Below are 21,271 nucleotides of genomic sequence, written 5' to 3'. Positions count from 1 at the left end.
AGAACAGGGACTTAGAAAGATATTACTGTTGCCAGTTCCTGTCCTACTTATAACAAGCAAAAATCACAGGTAGGCCCCAATCAAGCCATGAATGCTATGGGTTGGATTTTCAGACCAGTACAGCATCCAGCTGCTCCCATTGTCCAGTTAGGTGCCTAAATGGCAGCTAAGCTCTTTCGAAAAATCTGTCTCTAAGAGGCGGTGGACCAGGATGAATCAACGGTTGATTTTAATCACTAATTGTTACCTCTTTAGTTACTTTCCCTATAAAAAGCTTGTTCTCATTGGTTGTTTGATAGCTCACCTTGCCTGGCTCAAGCAAAGCTGGCTCAGTGCTTTGTGCTGGTTTTTTCAAACATTTCATCATTAAAAGTTTAAAACCAGAAGTGGGTAGAGGCTAGGGGTGACCAGATGGTAACTTGAAAATATTGGGACCGCCGTAGCGGGGAGTGCCTTCGGCGGCAAAGTGGTGGAGGGTCCTTCAGTCGCTGACAGTCTTCGGTGGCATTTCGGCAGCGGGTAATAAACCTTGCTGCCAAAGACAGAAGTACCTGCTGCCGAAATGTCGCCAAAGACCGTCAGCAACTGCAGGACCCTCCTCCAAATTGCCGCCGAAGACCCAGACGGGTGAGTGTTTAAAAAATAAAAATAAAATAAAAAATAAAATAAAACGCCCAAAACAAAATATCAGGACAAATGGCGTCCTGACTGGGACAAACTGCTCGAAATCGGGACAGTTCCGATTTTATTGGGACGTCTGGTCACCCTGCTATAGGCTACGACTATTAAATATAACAATATACGGGCATACATTTGAGCTGGCCTATAATCTACCAGTAGATGGTGCCAGAGCAGTTTAAAATGCCCTGCCTCTCTCCCTGGGAGCCTGGGTTGGATGAATAGCACTACAATGTAGCTTGTACATGTCTCGATGATGCTCTATCTTAGAGACCAGCTGTGCTCTGCAAATCTCCCCTTAGCAGGAAGGGGAGGAAAATCCAACTGGTTATTTATAAAAAAACCAATTTATTAGGATAACTTGCAAAAATAATGTAAACCCAATCGGCATATAAGCACCCACAAACCAAATGCTCTGCCCTTTGTGATGGCACACAGCAGGCAACTCAATACAGGCAGGAGGAACAGGATTTATGTTGCATACTTAAAAAACCACAATGAATGTAAAACAGTTCCTACTTCAGGGCAGAAATCTGGGAGGGCATGAGAAATAGATGCAAGAGTCCCCTTGGTTAAGGATCTGCCCCCGTCATGGCTGGTGCTGCTCACGTGATTCTAGCTGGAGTGAAGACAGGGGTAATGCACAAGGTATCTGTGATTTCCCAGCCACAGGAGAGAGGAGTGCACATGCTCTCTCTATCCTCTTCTTCTGGTAGTGGCAGCTTCCCGTGAAGCAGCCTGACAGCTTCCCTATAAGCAAGAAAAAAAAACAAGCCTCTCTTTCTAGCCCCAGTTTTACACCCATCCCCAGAGAACAGGGAGTTCTGTTCTCACTCGTCTCCCCATTACACCACACTGACTTCTGTATGGCCTGCTGCCAGACCTCAGCCTGGGATCGCCCAGGGCAAGCTGGTTCATGTCTAGATGGTGTTTGGATACAGAGTGAAATCCTAGCTATATGGAAATCAATGGAAGTTTTGCATTGGGCCAGGATTTACCTCTAAACTTCCAGATGCGGATGATTCCAGAAGTGGCCCTTTTCCTTCAAAGCCTAGACCAACTCCACAGTCTGGCTCACAAGGGCAGTTAGTCATGAGCACTGGTTCTCACCCCGCCTTTCCCTGGATGAGTTACAGGAAGTTCTCTTATCAGGCTCTTACCGGGACATGATGTACTTGATCTGTGGCAGCTGGTATCCATTAAATGAGGATGAGGCTGCTATGGTGTAGGCACCCATGTTCTCAAATGTCAGCCAGTCACCAACTTGCAGTTCTGGTAGCTCCAAGCCATCTGCAATGCAGTCCTTCCCATCACAAGGAGGACCCCTGAGGCTGCTGCTGAACAAGGGATGATGTGGGCTGGGTTTCTGTAGGGGAGGGGGGTAAAGGAGATGGACATCACAGGAGATCAAGCTAGTAAATTAAATAATCGTATTAAAGGTCAGATCCTCAGCTGGCATAAATCAACACTTCTCCACTAATAGCAATGCAGCTACACTGATTTACAATGGGGCTATGTGGATTTACACCAGCTGAAGATCTAGTCTTAAGACTGGAGTAACTCCATGGAAAACTAATCCAAATTGACCAGACTAGCCATCGACTAGTGCAGGCCCAAAATGTAGGCTGCAAAAAGTGAGTTTTATGGGAAAAAAAATTACTAGAAATGTTCATATTTTAATGACCTTAAAGGGGGGGGGGGGAGAAAGAGCAGTTTGTTTGGATTTTAATCAATCCAGACATTGCAGCACTAGTACAGAAGCAGATAGTTCTAGGGAGTTAAGGAACATAAACGGAACTCAGTCTGTCTGGATTGTCTCCCCGAGCTAAAGGCAAGAATGAACTCTGTCAGTGGCGACAGGTTTGTTTTAATGGTATATTCCAGTTTAATCACTTCCATTGTTAGTCACATCTCTTAAAGCTATATTAATTGTTTGTGTCTGTCCCTTTAAATCCTTTCCTGAACACTCCTTGTGAGCAAACAGACACTGGGTGTGCCGCCACAGCAGTCAGAGGTGTGACTGCAGCCCATGTAGACATATCCGAATTAACTTTGATCTAGCTGGCTGTCCAGGCCCATCTGGGACTCTGGTACTTACTGTGCTGCCAGGGGTTTCACTGCTATTGTTATTGGAGTTATCTCAGATATGTCTACAGGTGCCAGAGTCACACCACTAATTGTGGTGTAGACATGCCCACTGTATGCACAGTTACACACAGTGCTGCTAGTTAGCATATGGTTGACCTGTGGGGCAGATTCAGGTCTTGCTACAGCCCTGCTGCCATTCTGAAATCCCTGCAACTGGTTCTGAAGCTTTAAAACTCAGTTTTTGCTCCAAGATACCTGGTTGATTACAGAAGACACTCACTGGCATTTTAGAGCCAACACGTAGAGACCCACGGATGTGCAGTGATCCGCCTTACATCCGTGGACCATTTCTGCGGATAGCAGCATGGATGCGGATACAAATTTTATATCTGCAGAGGGCTCTGATGGTAAGAGCCAGGAGGGCAGCTGTGAGGAACCACAGCCCGGATCCTCCACCTGCCCTGGGTGGGGGACCTGGGTGCAGGGACACTGGGCGGGGGCTGCTTGGGCCTCATGCCCAGGGCAGGTGGAGGGTCCGCTGTGGCTCCCCATAGCTGCCAGCACGGCTCTCCCAGACCGGCACTGGCTGAGAAGCCATGACAAAAGCTGGGTGGGTAGCTGTGCAGAGCTGCAACAAACCCTCCACCTGCCCCTAGGAAGGGGGCCACCAAGCAGCTCCCAGGCAGCTCCACAGGTTTCCCCACTCACCTTGGCCAGGCCAACATGGAGCCCACCCTGAGAGCCATGGGGAGACACGACAGACCCTCCACCTGCCCGCAGTGCGGGGGGGTGGGGTGAGAGCAGCCCTCGGCCGTGTCCCTGCCCTCCAGGCTCCCCACCCGGCTGAGGAAAGATGGAGGGTCCACGACTCTGTGCAGGCTCCCCACGGCTGCCCACAGCTCTCCCCAACTGGCCTCTGGCAAAGGGATTGTCTTGGACCTCTGCCCAGCCCCCAGTGTAGAGCTCTGCAAATCCACAGATAGATGTAGATATTTGTAGATAATTTTTGTGGATAGCAGATCAGATGCAGATACACATTGTGTATCTTGCGCAGGGCTCTCCCAACATGGAACTTGTTAACGACGCTTCAGAATAGGTGTCCAGGATCCAGCAGTGTATTAAAAAGAACCACAGGTAGATCCAGAAGTTACAGAAATTATAGATCCACCCAGTGTCTGTCGCACCGCTGGCAGCCAATGCCAAGCTATCGATGGTCTCATACATTGGGGCTGATCTCTGGTGTCCAATCACTCCTGAGGAGGGCATCTGGCAAAAGCCTTTGAAGAATTCCATTGTGGGTTAAACTTGAGTAGAAAACCGTAGCCCAACGTCCTTCTGGAGAAAACACCACCGATTTCCGTGGAGTCACACCCAGGATGAGTCACACTATGGAATACATTCTGCCTTGCCTATATCATCATCTGTATCACAGACAGGCTGAGCTCAGGGCAGAGCGGGATAGATGTGGGAGGGAGGCTAGCGCCATGCTGGGCGCCTGGGCAGGCAGGGAGCAGCACCCTGACAGTGCCTCAGTCGCTGTCTAGTGAGGACAGACTAGGGAGGCACTGCAGGGAGTTACAGCCAAACGTTCTCACCAAAGAGCTCTGATACTCGGGGAGGGGGGCAGCGGGGCAAGAACCCCCGAGATCTTCCTGCAACCGTAGGAGGGGACTTTATGCTGCAGCGAAGGCCCTGAGCATGGGAACAGAGTGTACCAGAGGAAAGGCACGCGGGGCAGCTGGGGAGAATCCCAGAAGTGGATCAGGCCCCCCGCTGAGTGCTAAGTTATTTCTGGTCTATTGTTTCCCGCTTCCTCCAGGGAGAAGGGACATGACTGTGGCTCCCTCTTGGGTTGCACAGCCCCCCTTACCTTGTGCAGGACGGGGCTGGGGCAGGTGCGATCAAAGAAAATGCAGCTGAAGGATCCATAGATGCCATCGTTAATGTAATACAGGATGTTCTTCTTGCTGCCAGACTCTTCATCTGGGAGATGGGAGAGCCGGGAAGGGTCAATTCACATGTCAAGTTTAATACTTTCAGCTACTGGGACTGGACAAAGATGCCCCATTTGAGGGGACTTTGTCAGCCCGACGTGGCTTTTGAGGGGCGACCAGACACTGACCTGGCTGCTGGCCACAGATAATGAGAACTGAGGCCTGAATTAACTCCTACCCAGTTTGCCTGCAGTCACGACTGCCATCCAATATCAAAACACGTCCACTTGGGACTAGTAGGGTCTGAACTACTGAGCAGATGTATGCTGGTTTGCTCTCAACCCTCATCTTTCCGAGCAAAAGGCTTTTGGCCCACAGTGCAGTTACCCATCACAGCAACTTGTTGCCTCCACAGGGGCTCAGCACCACAGGAAGATGCATCGTTCCACCTGCTCAACCTACCGTCTGAGCCAGGCGGATCCAAGGGAACCTCCTGCTTGTCAATAACATTGACAGCCAAGGTAAAGGCGGAAGCTACATAGTATCGTCCTGGTTTGGCAATGATTTCCACCCCACAGCCTTCTGGGAAATACAAGTCCAAGGCGGAGTTTATCGTGGCTGCAATCTGATTGGTAGAAGGCAGGGGGAAAAAGAAACCAGAAACCTTATTCCAACATTATTAGTTAACCACCCTTTCAAAATAAGGCCAGAGCTTCAAGTCTAGCTGTGATACGAGCTAGGACTCCCTCCCAGCTGCCTTCTCTGCCTAAAGAGAACACAAACTGAAATCTTTATACCTCTTCAAACCGGACTTTCGAGTTTTCAGTGCCAGGGAATCCACCTCCAATGGTCTAATAAGTTCATCTTGTAGCCCAGCTCTGCACCCATTTCAAACACCAGCCGAGCATCTGCTATGGACCGAGGGAAGGCTTGCAGGTCGAGGCAGCCGTTGCCAACATGAAAACTAAGGGGGAAGAATCCTTCATTTAGTCTGGGCTAAGCCCCATCTCCCAACTTCCTCTGATCCCAGAGCATTGAGAGCAGACTTGGGGAACAGTGCAAAACATTATTCACAAATAATCAATCATTCTATAGGAGAGTTATGCTCTTCCCATACACCAAGAGGAGAGAGAGACTTAGTCAGAATAACCTTTCAGACTAAAGAAAAAACAAAAATAAAGCCTCCAGTGGAGAGCGCAGTGTGTGTGATTTCTCCTAGACAGTCTGCCATGAGTTGCACATAAAGTGACTCCAGCAAGGCTCTTAGATATCTAGGCTGGGAATTTCAAAGAAGTTATGTCTCTATTTGCAAAGACTTTCAATAGGAGCTGATCCTCTAACTCCCCTAGGATTCTTTGAAAAATATCAGCCTTAAAAGGTGCAGTATATAGAAAGACAAGGCATACATTGCAGAGATTCACTCTTGTGATTAATTTAACTAATTTTGATCACACCCATGACCTTCTTGCACTTAATGGTAATAATTTAGCTTGAAATATTTTTAGTTGCGAAACAAAACCCTGAGTGCACATGTTAGTTTTACACCAGACATGCAATGCCAAGTTTGCTTGGTTATTGGTTAGTTCCCCAAGTCACCCAATCAAGGAACAGAAACAATGCCATGTGACTTGGAACTCACACTGTTGTTGGTTCTCCAACACTTGCAATTTGCAAACAATCTGTAAGCAGGAATCCTTGTCTGAAGAAGTTAGGGAAGCATGTCATAATTAACGTGGAATTCTGCTGCCTGTTCATGGGCTATTTGTGACTAGAAATAGAGGAGAAATCCCTCCAGGGAATGCAGTAGGGTGGATTTCCCCAGGTTTGGCACTCAGACAGGCCCTCTCAGATCCACAAAGTTCAGCGCAAGTAAAGTTAGGATTCAGAGTCTGTGCTTATCTATGTCAGTTTAGGGAGAATCAGGCTTCATGGTATGAGGAGGCCACCCTGTACCTGATGCCAACGATCTCCACATTCATCTCCTTTGCAGTTTCTAGTAGGTGTCTGCAGGATTTAAGGGTGGCACCAAACTTCACACTCAGAAAGGCAGAGGATCTGGGGTTGTCCGTGGCAATGCACAGAACCATCCTGTGGAATGAAGTTACACCAGGTCGGTGTCCCAGCTCTTCGTCTCCCACTCCCCAGTTACCATGCAGGCCAAGGTATGTGATTTCTCCAACTCTTTACTGAAGTCAGCCCTAGTACATGGAACATGAACATGCTATCAAAATACATAAAAGCCCTGCCCATAAGAAATGTCACGTTCACCCTCTAGATGAGATTGAGAGACTGACCTTTGGTCCATCTCTGTTTCCAGCCTCAATAAACCTCCTTCTTCCATACCCAAAGTTTATATACGTACCTGGCATGTGGATGGCTCCTTGCCACTTTCCTGAGCTCCACTTCATTGTCAAAGGCCATCAGCTGCACCCCATGGCTGGCTGCGTATTTGATCTGCGAGATCTGTTTGCAGGGGTTGGTGTAGATAATCTTGTCAGGTGGGACCCCGATGCTCTGAACTAATGCAATCTCCGTCTGCAACAAGGGCATTATTAGCAGGGTGTATGGATCAGCCCCTCAGGAACTCAATGCTGTGGGATGCAAGTTGTTATGGAATCAAGAGCTCCAGGCCTGGGACAGTCTAACACATGTTGTGGGTTCACCAAGGATAACTCACCAGGAGTCAGGAACGGGATTCTCCTGGGAACCAGACAGAGATGAAGAAAGGTGGGTTTGCCCACAGGGGTCATGGTGGACTGTGTCTGGAGCGAGAGACAGCAGTGACACACCACTAGAAACACAAGACCAAGGAAGGTAGGTCTGTAAGAGCAGAGGCAAACTGAATGGACTACATTACCACAAGATATGTAATAAAAAAACACCTAACCCTTATCCATCAGGCCAAACTGCTTCACATGGTGTAAGGAGGGAGGAAGGAGCATCTTTCCCCCTGCTAGTTGTTTAGAGCGTGTTCAGGCTGCATGCAACTCCTTTCATTGCCATGGCCTCTCGGGTTTTGTAGTTTTCCCTTAGGCTTTGTTCTTTAGACATATAAATACATGTCACCTTAGCAACCTGTTCCACTGAATCACAAAGAAATAAATGACCTTGCTTTGACCTACCCTGAAAAACCCATTAAATGAGACAAGAGGGAGCTTCCGACTCAGCCCAGTACCCATCTAAGAGTGGACCGTGGCCGCATGTCCCAGAATAACCAACACACTTAAGATGGATTCTGCTGTCCGGGAGACGTGTAAAAACAAGGAAATTCGAGTGAAAGGGCATGATCGCCTTTGAGTCTGGAACACCCGACTGGGAAGCAGATTTTCCAGGATGCACTCTTACTGTTGTGCCAGAAGGGGGAAGATTCCCTCCAATGTAAATGCAGCACAGGAAGCCCCAGACTAAGCCTAGCACGCTGCAAAGCTTGTTTAACCTTCATGTTGTCACACCTTGTCTTGGCTGGTTCCCTCACCACCTTCCAAGGCACAGTTCTAGCCACCACACCCCAAGGACTTTGCGTCCCAGAGCTCTTCTTTCCCTTTGTTCCTACCTTGTTAGCACAGTCAAATCCTGCCCCCAGCGCAGCCAGTGTCCGCACCACTCCTTCACTGCTGTTGCACTTAACAGCGTAGAAAGGTTTGACGTGGGGCAAGGCCTTCAAGAAGCGCAGGTGTTTCTTCACTACATCCCCCAGGTCTGCCACAAAAAAGGCCCTTTTGTCACTCTAGAGGGAAGAGACTGGAGTCAGCAACAGTGGTCTCAGCGCCCCTCCATCCCCCAAGGAAGGAGCATTGCAGAGTCTTCATGGAGCAGCAGAGGCACCAGACTCAAAACTAAGAGCCTGATTCTCCACTCACATCAGTGATGCCAGTGGAGTTACTCCTGATTTACACCCACGTAAAGAAGGGGAGAATCAGGCCCTAAATATCCAATGATCAAGGTCTCTCCAATTTGGGGGCTTGTTAAGAATCGATCTTTTTGTTACTGAAATCAGGGAAGTCTTGCAAATGGTGCCCAATAACCAAGTCTTGCAACTGATGGCCAGTGGCGCACACCCCGCCCAGCTGATGTACGCTCCATTTGCATCGATACACCAGCAGAATGCCCAGCGTGACGAAGAACTCCAGGGTCACACGACCAGAGCAGGGGTGGGCTATGCTGTGCATGGGGCGACTACATGACATGAAGGGGTATAGCTTGAGGGCAGTTAGTGGTAACCTGCGATTGACGGACATCAGCACAAAGCCTCAGTTAGGAATTCAATAGGGTCTTCTCAGAGCAGCAGCGAGACTCTGGTGGGACTCAGTCCGCTGCTGGGAAGAACGGACAGGAGCGCATCCCTGAGATGTGCCACACAAAAAAACCAAACAAAATAATCAAATCAGCTCTTTTAATTTGAAGAGAAGCAAAGCACTAAGAATGAAGCCCGGGAAGGAGCCCTATGAGACGTAAGCGAGGGGGAAAGTGGAACAGATGAGATATTTTTAGACAAAAAGATTTTTAGAAATGTGATTTTCCTTCGTGTCTTTTCCCCCAGTCCATTGGCAAAATAGCTATCTGTACCCCCAAATCACAACCGTATCAAGCAGGGCAGGCAAGGAAACCCAGCACTCATTAAGGTGCATTTTAGTCAGGGAATCACCCAAACCGTGGTCTGATTCTTAATGACACAAAGGCCCATTGACACCACTGTGGCAATGCAAAGAGGGGTGTAAATGATGTTTGTATCCACTTTAAAGCCCCTTCACGCTTCCAGCACAGTTTAAAGGGGCTTCAGTGTAACTGAGAATTCAGGCCCTGGTTTCCGCAATGCAAGTCTCCTGTCCCCAGCAATACAAAGATCCCACTGCCCAGTTCCCTGCACTCTGGCCCTAAACCAGTGGTTCTCAACCTATTTACCACTGTGGGCCGCATATGCAAATTGCTATGTATTAAGTGGACCGCATCCACACAACATATATACACACTACCTGTATGGCCGTCAGGATGTCACATGGGCTGCAACTGCGTGCTGCCTGGGCCGCAAACGGCCCTAAATGAATGAAGACAGACAAGCCCAATGCATGCACATAAGGCTAACTTATGGGCACATGCAAATCAGATATTTGTATGTGCATATGTCCAGTTAAGAATCTAGCCAGCTATTCACCCAGATATGCACACAGAAAAACTGAAAACAAAATTCTGCCCCCCCTCCACTGTCCAGAAGATGTTAAGTGTTGTGAGATGCTGAGAAATTGCACCAAAGTGTCTCAAATCCTAATGCTTCAGAAGAGAGCGACAGTTAAATAGCCACCCTACAGTTAGATGCCACGTGACACCAGGGCCAGTGGATGGGAAGGAAGGGCCCATAGAAGCTAAGTGCCACTTACCGTCTGGGAGACTTCCATGAGGAGGTTCTCAAGGAGGTCTCTGGTGGTGAAGCCTTCCTCCATCATCATAAACTCTAATTCATCCAAGTACCCACTCATCGTCCAGATCTAGGAGAACTGCTAGTTCTAAAGCCTTCTTCAGTAGGAATTAGTTTCTAAGTATGCAACACACTGTAAGGAAGGAGGATGATCGTTAGTGGTGGGGTTCTTCTGAGTCCATCCACAGAGACCATCCTCATCTGGCACTTTCTCTGAGGCCACACAGACTTGTACTGTTGTAACTAAAGGTGTAATTTATACTGATTCAGTTAAACCACTGGAACTTTGTATGCGGACAAAGTTTAGCTTATGCCAGTAACTTCACAGGTATGAGCTAAACTTACTCAGATACATACATGCAGTGTTGTGTCTCAGTTTTACTTTTGTATAGTGGCAATGAAATCAGTGTGGCAATGGGCCAGTACCTCTTAGGTGACCAATCTCTTTGGGGATAAGTTTGCTTCTATAAGGGACATAGTTTAATAGTTTCAGCAGCAGCCATGACTATATGGTGTCTTGGCAGCCAGCAGCCCAGCATCCTTCAGGTGACGCTCAGGCAATGAACTGTGCAGTAAATGACAAAGCAACTTAGGTGTAAACTTAAATTGCCCGTGTAGCCAGAACATATTCCCCTCACACTTTCCTATAAAAGGCTCAATCTGCCATGTGTTATGCAAAGATTCCCTGTGTAGTCTTCCAGGAAATGAATTTCATGGACCTCATTTCCCAAGCACACACCAAGGCATGCCACTAAAATGGCGCAGCAAGACGCAGATCTTTAGAAAACCTTAGTATGAGATTGCATGGTTTGCCAACCAGTCATGGAATTAAACATGACAGGCCAGACCCTTAACTGGTATTAATCAGTGTAGCTCCTTTTACAACACCAATGCACACCAGCTGGAGAGCTGGCTGTGGCATAGTGCATACAGACAAGGGGCAGAGTTAAGGATGCACACTGATATTTTCCCAATGCGAATGCTGAAGTGTGTGGCCTTAATGATCTCTTGGCTTATATTAACTCCAGCCAATAATTTAAGGATGTTAAGACACCACAAAGGCTTGCAGGAACTGTTTTCTGGTCCCAGCTCTAACTCTTGGGGGGTTCGGGGGCTTCACTTTTCAGACCTATGTCCTTTGGGTGAACACAGTCACCCTTATCTAAAGTGAAAAAAATAATCCCCAAACTCTGCTTCCAAGAACTGCACAGCATCTCTCACCCTCTGCAGAGATTTACTTGGGCAATTCCTAGTGCAGGCTGGAGGGGCAAAGCACACTCTGATCTAAGAACTGCAGGCCCAAGATGCACTATCTTGTAATGGATCAAACAAATAATAATGCAAGCCCAAGAAAGCTTTACAGGGAAGGAGAACACATTTGGCCAGGAATTTATTGAAACTCTGCAGCTGGGGAGGGAGAGTTTAGAGGGGACAAGAATTCTTCTGGTTTCTTCCCACTCAAACACATCAATGTCCTTCATTCCACCCATCATCTTGAGCTGCCTGGGCACAGGACTGATAAGCTATAAAGGTAGGACCAGACCCTGGATCACTCAGCCTGCACTGGATACAAGAGAACATGCAGTACACCCTGTGACTCTCCCCACGTTTTTTCCTTACCGAGTTCCAAAGCCTCCTTCCTGGGGGGCTAGGTGTAATACCAGGGGGGCTCTCCGGTGAATTCAGAGCTTTTGCAACTCCCTGAGGCACAGGTGCTGCCGAGGATCCGAGATCTCTACAGGGGAAAGAGTGCAAGTTCCAGCGGGTTATCGAGAGGGATCAGGTACACGCAAAAGGCAGAGCGGTCCCCTCCCTACCCCTTCCTACACCTCCATTTCCTCTGCTCCCACCTGGCACGCAGCACCCTAGTCATCCTCCTCATCCATACCCCACAGAAAAGCATCCACCACCCCCCTCCTCAGCTCCTCCCAGCCAGTCCAGCTGCCCCAGAAAGGCTCCCCTCGCCTTGATTTCTCTGCTCTTGCCGGGAAGCCACCTTTCCTGGGTTACCTTAAAAAGCATTGAAACGGATTCTGCCCATGGGTCTCCCAAGAGAGTGAATTGGTTTCAGCGGTGGTTGTTCCTCCTCCTCCTCCTCCACTCCTAAGACTACACCATGCAAGCAGCACCAACTAACCCTGCCCTCCTGGGGAGGCTCTGCCACCCCTTATAAACACAGCTCCCGCCTACCTCTGATTCACAAGAGTGGCCTTGGCAACCAAACCCAGCAATCCTATTGGCTGAGCCGGACACAAAGCACTCTCTATGGCATCCCCACTGAAAGCAGGCCCCAGTCTGCTGGGGGGCAGTGGCCAGGTTGCCTATGGGGCATGAGGACAAGGATCTGCATGCATGGATTGCTCTGCACCCAGCTATCAACTTGCTGACAGGCAGACAGCTGATCGCCATGACTGCTGCAGCTGAGCCTCACAAGCAGGCATGCAGCATACCCTGGCAAGAAGCCACTCACTCATCAGGGCAGTGATGCAGAAATAACATGAGCTGTGTGGCGCTGGGAAGTCCCACTGGGGAGAGGAATAGGGCCAAAGAGGGTTTTGGGGGTGGGAGGAGGACAAAGCTTAAACATTGGGCAGTCACCAACACGGTTATTTCTTTGAATAACAACGTGATGCCTTGAATCATCCCAGATGGATGAGACTCCATGGTCTTCTTGCAGCTTTACTGTAACGCTGTGGAGTTCAGTGGCTTGACTCCAGGGCTCATAATTAGGGCCCTACCAAATTCAAGGTCCATTTTGGTCAATTTCACAATTGTAGGATTTTAAAAATAGTAAATGACATGATTTCAGCCATTTAGGTCTGAAATTTCACAGTGTTGTAATTGTAGGGGCCCTGACCCACAAAGGAATGGCGGTGGGGGAGTTGCAAGGATATTGTAGGGGGAGGTGTGGTACTGCCACCCCTTACTTCTGTGCTGCTGCTGGTGGCGGCGCTGCCTTCAGAGCTGGGCAGCTGGAGAGCAGCTGCTGGCCGGGATCCCAGCTCTGAAGCAGCGCCACGGCCAGCAGCAGCACAGAAGTAAGGGTGGCCTGGTATGGTATTGCCACCCTTACTTCTGCACTGCTGCTGGTGGGGTGTCGCCTTCAGAGCTGGGATCCTGGCCAACAGCCGCTGCTCTCCAGCTGCCCAGCTCTGAAGGCAGCACAGAAGTAAGGGTGGCAATACTGGGACCCCCCTGCAACTCCCTTTTGGGTCAGGACCCCCCGTTTGAGAAACGTTGGTTTCCCACACAAAATCTTTATAGCATAGGGTAAAAGCACACAAAAGACCAGATTTCATGGGCTGGGAGACCAGATTTAACGGTCCATGACACGTTTTTCATGGCCATGAATTTGGTAGGGCTGACTCATAGGAGCCTCCCCTCTCTGGAGTGGCTTCTCAAAAGTCCCTGGGCACACCATGAATGAGCTCTTCTGCGTTCCCTGGAGTTTCAAGATTACACACTTCCCTCCCTGTTTGAAGTTTGATGGTGGTGGCGGGGAGGGGATTTTGGCTGCTGGGAATCTGAGATCTCTGCAGGGAAGTGGAGCAAGTTCCAGCTGGTTCCCAAGCGGGACCAGGACCAGGTACAGAGCAGCACAGTCCCCTTCCCACCCATTCCCAAGCCCCTGTTTCCACTGCTGCTACTGGCCCCCAGCAACCCTCGCTATCCTCTTCACTGAACCCCCCCCCCTCAGAAAGGCTCCCCCACCCATCCCCACCCTCTTGCATCCTCTGCACCTGCCACTCCATCTAGACAGGCCGCCCCCCATCCCTCCCTCACCTCCGACTCCTCTGCTTTGATTGGCGTTTTGTAATCTGTTTAGTCTGCATGGGTATAAAGTGTCTCTGTGAGGGCTGCTATGTTAGTGTAACAATCTGCATGAGTGGTAGGGATGCAGAGAGAGGAGACAGATAGATCCTTGGCTATTTGCAAAGTGCCCTCCCTACCACTTCCACATCCCTTCTCTACACTGGCTCGGTGCAGCTATCTCCCTGCCACTGACCTCCTTTAGCACCGCCTGCCACGTGACTGTCACCAACCTTTCAAATGTAAAAAAATCTATCCTCTGAGCTTTATCCAGAACATGTGTCCCACATCTTGTTTATTTGCAGTTGGAGGGAGCACTGGCTCAGCAATCACCTCCTTTTCTTTCAGCTGTTGTGGTCATTCCTGAGATGGTCTCATTGAAACTGTAAGCTTTTTGTGGTAGGGTCTGAGTCTTCTCATTTCTGTAAAGTACAGTGCAAGTTTTCATGCTGTTCTGGTTATAAAAGATATATATTGGGATTGGGAAAAGTACAGAGAAGGGCAACAAAAATTATTAGGGGCATGGAACCATATGAGGAGAGATTAAAAAGACTATGAGTGTTCAGTTTAGAAAGGAGATGACTAATGGGGGATGTCATCAAGGTCTACAAAATTATGACTGGTGTGGAGAAAGCGAAGAAAGAAGTGTTCTTTACCCCTTCACATAACATAAGAACCAGAATTCACTCAATGAAATTATTAGGCAGCAGGTTTAAAACTAACATAAGGAAGTATCTCTTCTCACAACTCACTGTCAACCTGTGGAACTCATTGCCATAGGATGTTATGAAGGCCAGAAGTACAACTGGGTTCTAATAAGAATTAGGTAAGTCCATGGAGGATAGGTCCATTCGTGGCTATTAGCCAAGATGGTCAGGGATGTAACCCCATATTCTAGGTGTCCCTAAACCTCTGACTGCCAGAAGCTGAGACTGGACGACAAGGGATGGATCGCTTCATAAATTGCCTTGCTCTGTTCATTCCCTTTGAAGCCTGTGGCACCAGCCACTATCATAAGACAAGATACTGGGCGAGATGAACCATTTGTCTGATAGTTTGGTTATTCTTAAGGCTGTGTCACTTCGTAATAAACCCTCTAGCCAAGAAAGCGGTTTATCCCCAGATGAGGAGGAAGGAAAGCAGAAGCCCATTTCCCTCCATGGTCTAGCACAAGCTAGAGCAGGGTTTCTCAAACTGGGGGTCACGACCCCACAGGGGGTCACAAGGTTTTACATGGGGGGTCACGAGCTTTCAGCCTCCACCCCAAACCCCACTTTGCCTGCAGCATTTATAATGGTGTTAAATATATAAATAGTGTTTTTAATTTATAAGAAGGAGTCACATTCAGGCTTTCTATGTGAAAGGAGTCACCAGTACAAAAGTTTAAGAACCACTGGGCTAGAGAGACAGGAAATATCACTTTCTAGTTGGGGTTCTGACCTTGACTGTGGCCTTAGGCAAGACACTGCCCCTCTCTATGCCTCGGTTTCCCCACTGGGGATAAAAATATTTTTCTACCTCCCAGGCATGTTGAGAAGATAGGCTCTGTGACAGATGTAGCAATCTCCTGCCATATCCTTGGAAAACCTTATTTAATGAAGTGAAGTAAGTATTTTTGAAGTCCATTGTATTAAATACAAAGCTTATGTCTGATTGTAGGCCTGGGTGACCAAAGATGCTTTCCCGCCAACACAGCTACCGATGCTCATTGGGAGTGGTTTAATTATGCCAGAGGGAGAGTTCTCTCCTGTGGGGATAGAGCGACAACGCGGGAGACCTTACAGCATTAGTGCTGTAAGGGCTATAGTGCAGACAGAGCCTAAGATTGTTATGAACTTGTAACCACAGGAAAAAAACCTTGGTGGGGTTTGAAGGACCAGAGCCTTGTTGGGGATGGGGGGTGATCTCTGATAAGCTTACTAGCATGTGGGTATATTTAAAACAATAGAAGAATCTATTTCCTCTGTGATGCTTTAACCTGAAGAATAAAGGTGCTTGCTCATAACCTGTGTCTGCTGGCAATTACAGCTGTCTATAGCTTTCAAAGAGAAAGCTAAGCACAGACATTGGCCTGTTTAGACAGTCTGGCTTGCTAGGAATATCATAGCGTAGGCACAGAACTGTGCAACCTGGAAAAAGCCTGGTCAGGAGGGAAGGAGACATGGGTCTCTATCCAAGAGAGGTGACAGATGAGGAGCTGGCAGCCTAGAAGGGCTGCCCTTGGTGGACCATGAAGTGGGTATACAGGTGCAGCTAGCCTGAACTGACAGGCTCATTCGTGTTCATGCAGCACTAAATGTTGCTAAGATGCATATTAAGACACCCAACTATTGTTATCTAGTTGAAGTTATTTTCCTCTCTCTAGTTCTAAATATGCTCTGACCTATCATTGGAAGGACCATTTGTTCTGACTAACAGGAAACCCAAATGTGCTCATCATTCCACATTCAAACCATTCCTGATACTCGGAGAATCTGCACCTGAGCAAGGTGGAGATGAACACACCAGCAGGTCCTACTGGCCATTTATCTCTCAGTGAGTCTGTTCTCCTCTATCCTGCCTCGGCAGCTTGGAATGCAGCTGGAGAGATAAACATAAGGATCTGAGCATTATTTCTAGTTCTCAAGGAACACAGTTCATCAATACGTTTCAGATGAAAGCTAATTGAATTAGCCCTGCTTATGTGGGGACTTAATCAGCAGCCATCTGCTCTGTCACATGCTAGTTTGCTCTGGATAAGATGACCCCACTGAAAAACAGTGACATTTGACAACAGTGCCTTCAAGCCCAGACAGGGCCAGATGTCAGTCTTGTCTCAGCATCAGAAACTTGGCCAGAACAGCCTACTTGGGCCATGAAAAAGGCTCAGGCCCCAATTAGAAGAAAAATGCTTAGAAAGAGGCATTGTCACTCCCCCCCCCCACACACACACACAGCAGGTTACGCAGTTCCTATGCAATCCTGAATAACACAGAGAGCTATATTCCAGGTGGGATTGCTCCAAAGCTCTATTGCCATGTGGCAACAGGCCATATGAATACAGGTGCAAGAGTTCTCCTTCCTTCCCTGTTCTGAGCCCGTTTCTGCTAAGCCAGCTGGTCATTGTTAATTTCCTTGGCTGCTTTTTTATCCACTAGGTGCTTTCCAGCCCAGGGTGTCACAGAAAGCCAGAACCTCCAGGCAGATGGGTATTGGCTCCTCTGAAGCATGCTAGGGGCTGCCTGCTGATCAGATGATACCTAGTATCTGCGATACACAGGCATTCCTAAGAATTAAATGAGGGTTTGCTCATTGGTGGCAATACCCAGAGCGGAAGGTTGATTTAATTGAGGCACAAGCCTGGGAACCAGGGCTCTGCCACTGATTCCCCACATGATGTTAGACAGGACAATTCCCCGCTCTGTACCCAGGGTGGGTGCAAGGATCTTTCGCGACCTAAGTGAAACTTCCACCTTGCGCCCCCACTCTTCCCTGAGCCCTGTCGCAGCTCTCCCCCCTCCCCCTTGCCCTAAGGCACCCCCCCACAGCAGCTCCCCACTCCCCCTGTGGCAGCAACTCCCCCCCTCCACCCTGTGGCGCCCCCCCACGGCAGCTCCCTCCAGCCCCGGGGAGCCGTGAGGCATCTCCCCCGCCCCAGCTTACCTCTGCTTCACTTCCTCCCTGAGCACGCTGTCGCTGCTCCACTTCTCCCACCTCCCAGGCTTTCAGCGCCAATCAGTTGTTTGGCATCGCAAGCCTGGGAGGGAGAGAAGCAGAGTGGGGCGGCATGCTCAAGGGAGGAGGTGGAACAGAGGTGAGCTGGGGCGGGGAGCGGTTCCCCTGTGTGACATGCCCTCCCTTACTTGCTGCAGGCGGCACACCCTGCGCCTCCCTCCCCCAAGTCCCTCTGCCTAAATGCTGACAACAACCGGGACAGATGAAGATCCATCCACGGCGGTCACTGCTGAAGGACCTGAAATGCCCCCCCCAAATGCTAGTGCCCATGGCGACTGCCTAGGTCGCCTAATGGGTTGCACTGACCCTGTCTGTACCTTAGAATCTCTGTCTGTATCATCTGTATCGTGCTAGCTAGCGCCTAGGAGCCCTGCTCATGGGCCACAAACCCACAAAGAGTTTACAATCAAAAAAGCCTGATACAAGAGAGAACAGGTGGAGACGGACAGACAGGTGAGCACAAGGACTAATGATAGTTACCTCCCTCCCCCTAGCAGGTGGGGAGTTACTATGATTCGCAAAGCACTTTGTCCTCAGATGCCAGGAGGAGAGCAGAGTTTTCTTTGCTGATAATATCCTGCAAAGACTGGACTGTGAGCCTACGGCGACATTGGGCTCTGCGCTCCCAGGCCTGAATTTCCTAATTGCTTTCCCTCTCCTCCAGGGCTCGCTGTTGCCTCTGCGGGCATCCTGTCCTCCTGACAGCTCATGCTGATCCAAAGGTTCAAGATGGCTATGAACAATCCTCTCTCTCTGGCTGCAGCCAAATCTGGATTCAGATTCTGCCACTTCCATCCTGACAGCAAGAGGACGGGGGATTCCTTTGCAGTTTGCAAAACCGTCGGGATGACCAGCCCTTACATCTCTCTGCTGGTTCCCGTGGCTACTGATGACTCCACAGTGGCAGGTCAAGCAAGGTGCAATCAGGGATGGGACCAATCTCTTAGCAGCTTGAAGTCTTCGTCCAGCAATTCTGAGGGCAGTCAAACCAAATCCTTCCACAGACAGGACTTTAAACGGAGGGTTCCAGTCACATTCCCGCTAGCCTGCTCTTTAAATGATCACTGTCAATTAAGGGTGACTTTGCACAGTCGAGGAGTGAGTCCACCAAAAAGAGGATTTCCTAGCCCCAGCTGGAGCACATTCCTTGCACAGGGCCCTATCTTGCTCTCTTTGGAGATGGTAGCAAAACTCCTGTGGAATCCAATGAGAACAGGAGTCCTATGCTGGGCGAGTTGCATATCAGAGCCAGCCCGTTAACCCTCCCACTTAAACCTCCCATTCCTTGAGCCAGACAGCAGCTTGGGCAGCTCAGAGACATGCTTAAATCAGTAACTCCCATTCCCATGCCAGTAAATGGGATTCACGGGTAACTGAGTGGATGTATTGAATCAGCAGGCTGCAAGATGGCAGCAGTGTTTCCTTTTGTCACAACTTCTGTACACAGATCCAGTTAAGGCTCTGGCTTTCCCAAAGGATGCAAAAGATTTGGATGAATATTATCCCTCAGAGACTAACAAATTTATTTCCGCATGAGCTTTCGTGAGCTACAGCTCACTTCTTCGGATGCATAGAATGGAACATGCAGACAGGAGATATTTATACATACAGAGAACATGAAAAGGTGGAAGTATGATACCAACTGGAAGAGCCTAATCAATTGAGATGAGCTATCAGCAGCAGGAGAAAAAAACCTTTTGAAGTGATAATTAAGATGACCCATAGAAGGTGTGAGGAGAACTTAACACAGGGAAATAGATTCAATTAGTGTAATGACCCAACCATTCCCAGTCTCTGTTTAATCCCAGGATGGTGACTATCTAAATTTCTATACCATGAGGCACCATGTCATGCCTGCCCCAGCAACCCCGCGCCCTACCCCTCCACTGACTTGCACGTAGGCTTTCCCCAAACAGCCGCATGCTGAAGATGCGATCACTAAACATTCTTCAGGAAGTGCTGGCTTTAAAGCTCCCCCATGCATCTTACAGCTGAAGTCATATTAGCAACAGCGTTGCTAGGGGGGCTCTTCCATGGTTTCCTTGACTTTTATGAGCAAGAATTCATCTCACTCCTCCCTGGGGACCTACAACTGCCACTCTCAAGCCATCCTTTTGCACTCTGATCACAGAAAACCTGCACAAGCAATAACCATGCTCAGTCCCACCATAAATCAAACCACAATAGCACTTGTCCATCACACAGGGCTGCTGCAGGGATTCAGGTGCTGTGAATACCCAGCACATCTCACACCATGATGCAGGCAAGGTCTCTCCTGGAGGAGAGCGGGGAGGGCCTCTCTCAGCTGGGTGACAAGCTCAGTTGGATTGTATGTTCCGTTGTCACATCTCCAAGCCACAAAGCAGTTTTGATGTGTCCAGGCATTTTAGGTCACCCACTCACTCAATTTTAAGCAGTTTTGCTGCTAACATTCTGTGGATTTCTCCTTCCACCCTTGCAGATGGTTTGCACAGACCCCCAACGATTTCAACTCCCAGGAGAGCCTGCACACACATCTCACAGCAGAACCTTCCTTACAGTTTCTGCAGCCTCTCAGTGCCTAGATGTGACAGCGGTGGGTGCACCAGAGACCCAGCACTGAAGAGCTGTGTGGAAAGCAGTCCCAATCAGAGCTCACGGGGAGAAGAAACCAGAAATCGAGTCTCCAAATGTACAGTATGGGTGAAATCTTGGCCCTAAGTTGACAAAACTCCCATGGACTTAATGGGACCAGGATTTTATCCCGTGCAATCGCCATACCTCAGAAACACAGCCAGGCTGTGAATGAAAGAACTCAAGAGGTAGCTGAATTCTTATGGAAGTGGCATAGTCTATTTAAGAAGGTATTTTCAAAATCCTTCCACAGCTACAGCATTAGGCAGGCGCCACCACAGAGCCAGATAGACATTGTTAATAATTTACCTCTCAGTCTGAGTTCCATGCCTGTCTCTTGTCCTACTCAGTCATCAGAAATTGCTACATCATTTTGTTACTACAGCCTCTCCTACTCCAGTGCAGCGGATGCCCAGTGCCTGCTGTGCACTCTTTCCTCCATCTGGGATGTCTTACTCCTTGCCTTGTGCCCTGTGTAAGGCTTTGTTCAGTTTCTCCTTACTACAGACACTTGAGTTGCCTTACAGAGACCTCCTTGCTAGGCAGCCATCTTGCCCAGTATGGTCTCGTGGTGACAGAATTGGATACAGTGAAGGAAATGCATATTGAGATGAAGGACACTGCACCTCTAAGGGGACAGGAGCAGAACACTTACCAGCAAAGATCACTTCTGTGCAAAAGACGCCCAAGCTCTAACCCACTGACGAAAGGAGAGCAGGAGTGAGAGACTCATGACTGAAGTGGTCCTCTCCCATGTCTTTTCTTCACTAGCAATTGCCAAAGTCATGCACCCAAGGCTACAAGCTCTAATGCAGTCCGTGCCGCCAAACATTTCACCACCACCACTTGTGATCTCAACTCTCTGCTACTGCTGTGCAGCTATTCTTTGTGCCATCGCTGTTGCCGCCGCACCCAATTCCTAGCTCTGTATCTGCAGGTCTTGCAGGGCTTCCCCCATCTCCAGATATCAGCTTTAGGGGCATGAAATGTTGCAGACTGTTCACACAGCCTGGGAAGCAGG

At 48.9% G+C, this 21,271-nt stretch overlaps 1 protein-coding gene across 1 annotated transcript; it reads right to left on the bottom strand.

The window, feature by feature from the left end:
- Positions 1-1,128: 1,128 nt before the first annotated feature.
- AZIN2 (antizyme inhibitor 2) lies at positions 1,129-12,251 on the bottom strand. The gene is given in 12 exon segments (XM_030539282.1): positions 1,129-1,428; positions 1,839-2,044; positions 4,637-4,749; positions 5,163-5,325; positions 5,498-5,548; positions 5,550-5,664; positions 6,654-6,788; positions 7,063-7,235; positions 8,254-8,427; positions 10,076-10,230; positions 11,734-11,848; positions 12,124-12,251. Coding segments are annotated over 10 exon segments (1,374 nt in total). The 5' UTR covers positions 10,175-10,230; positions 11,734-11,848; positions 12,124-12,251; the 3' UTR covers positions 1,129-1,283.
- Between the last annotated feature and the right edge of the window lie 9,020 nt (positions 12,252-21,271).

Source organism: Gopherus evgoodei, chromosome 20 (genome assembly GCF_007399415.2).
Source record: "Gopherus evgoodei ecotype Sinaloan lineage chromosome 20, rGopEvg1_v1.p, whole genome shotgun sequence".
Taxonomy (NCBI): Eukaryota; Metazoa; Chordata; order Testudines; family Testudinidae; genus Gopherus; species Gopherus evgoodei.
This window is presented reverse-complemented; position numbering and strand designations above follow the sequence as displayed.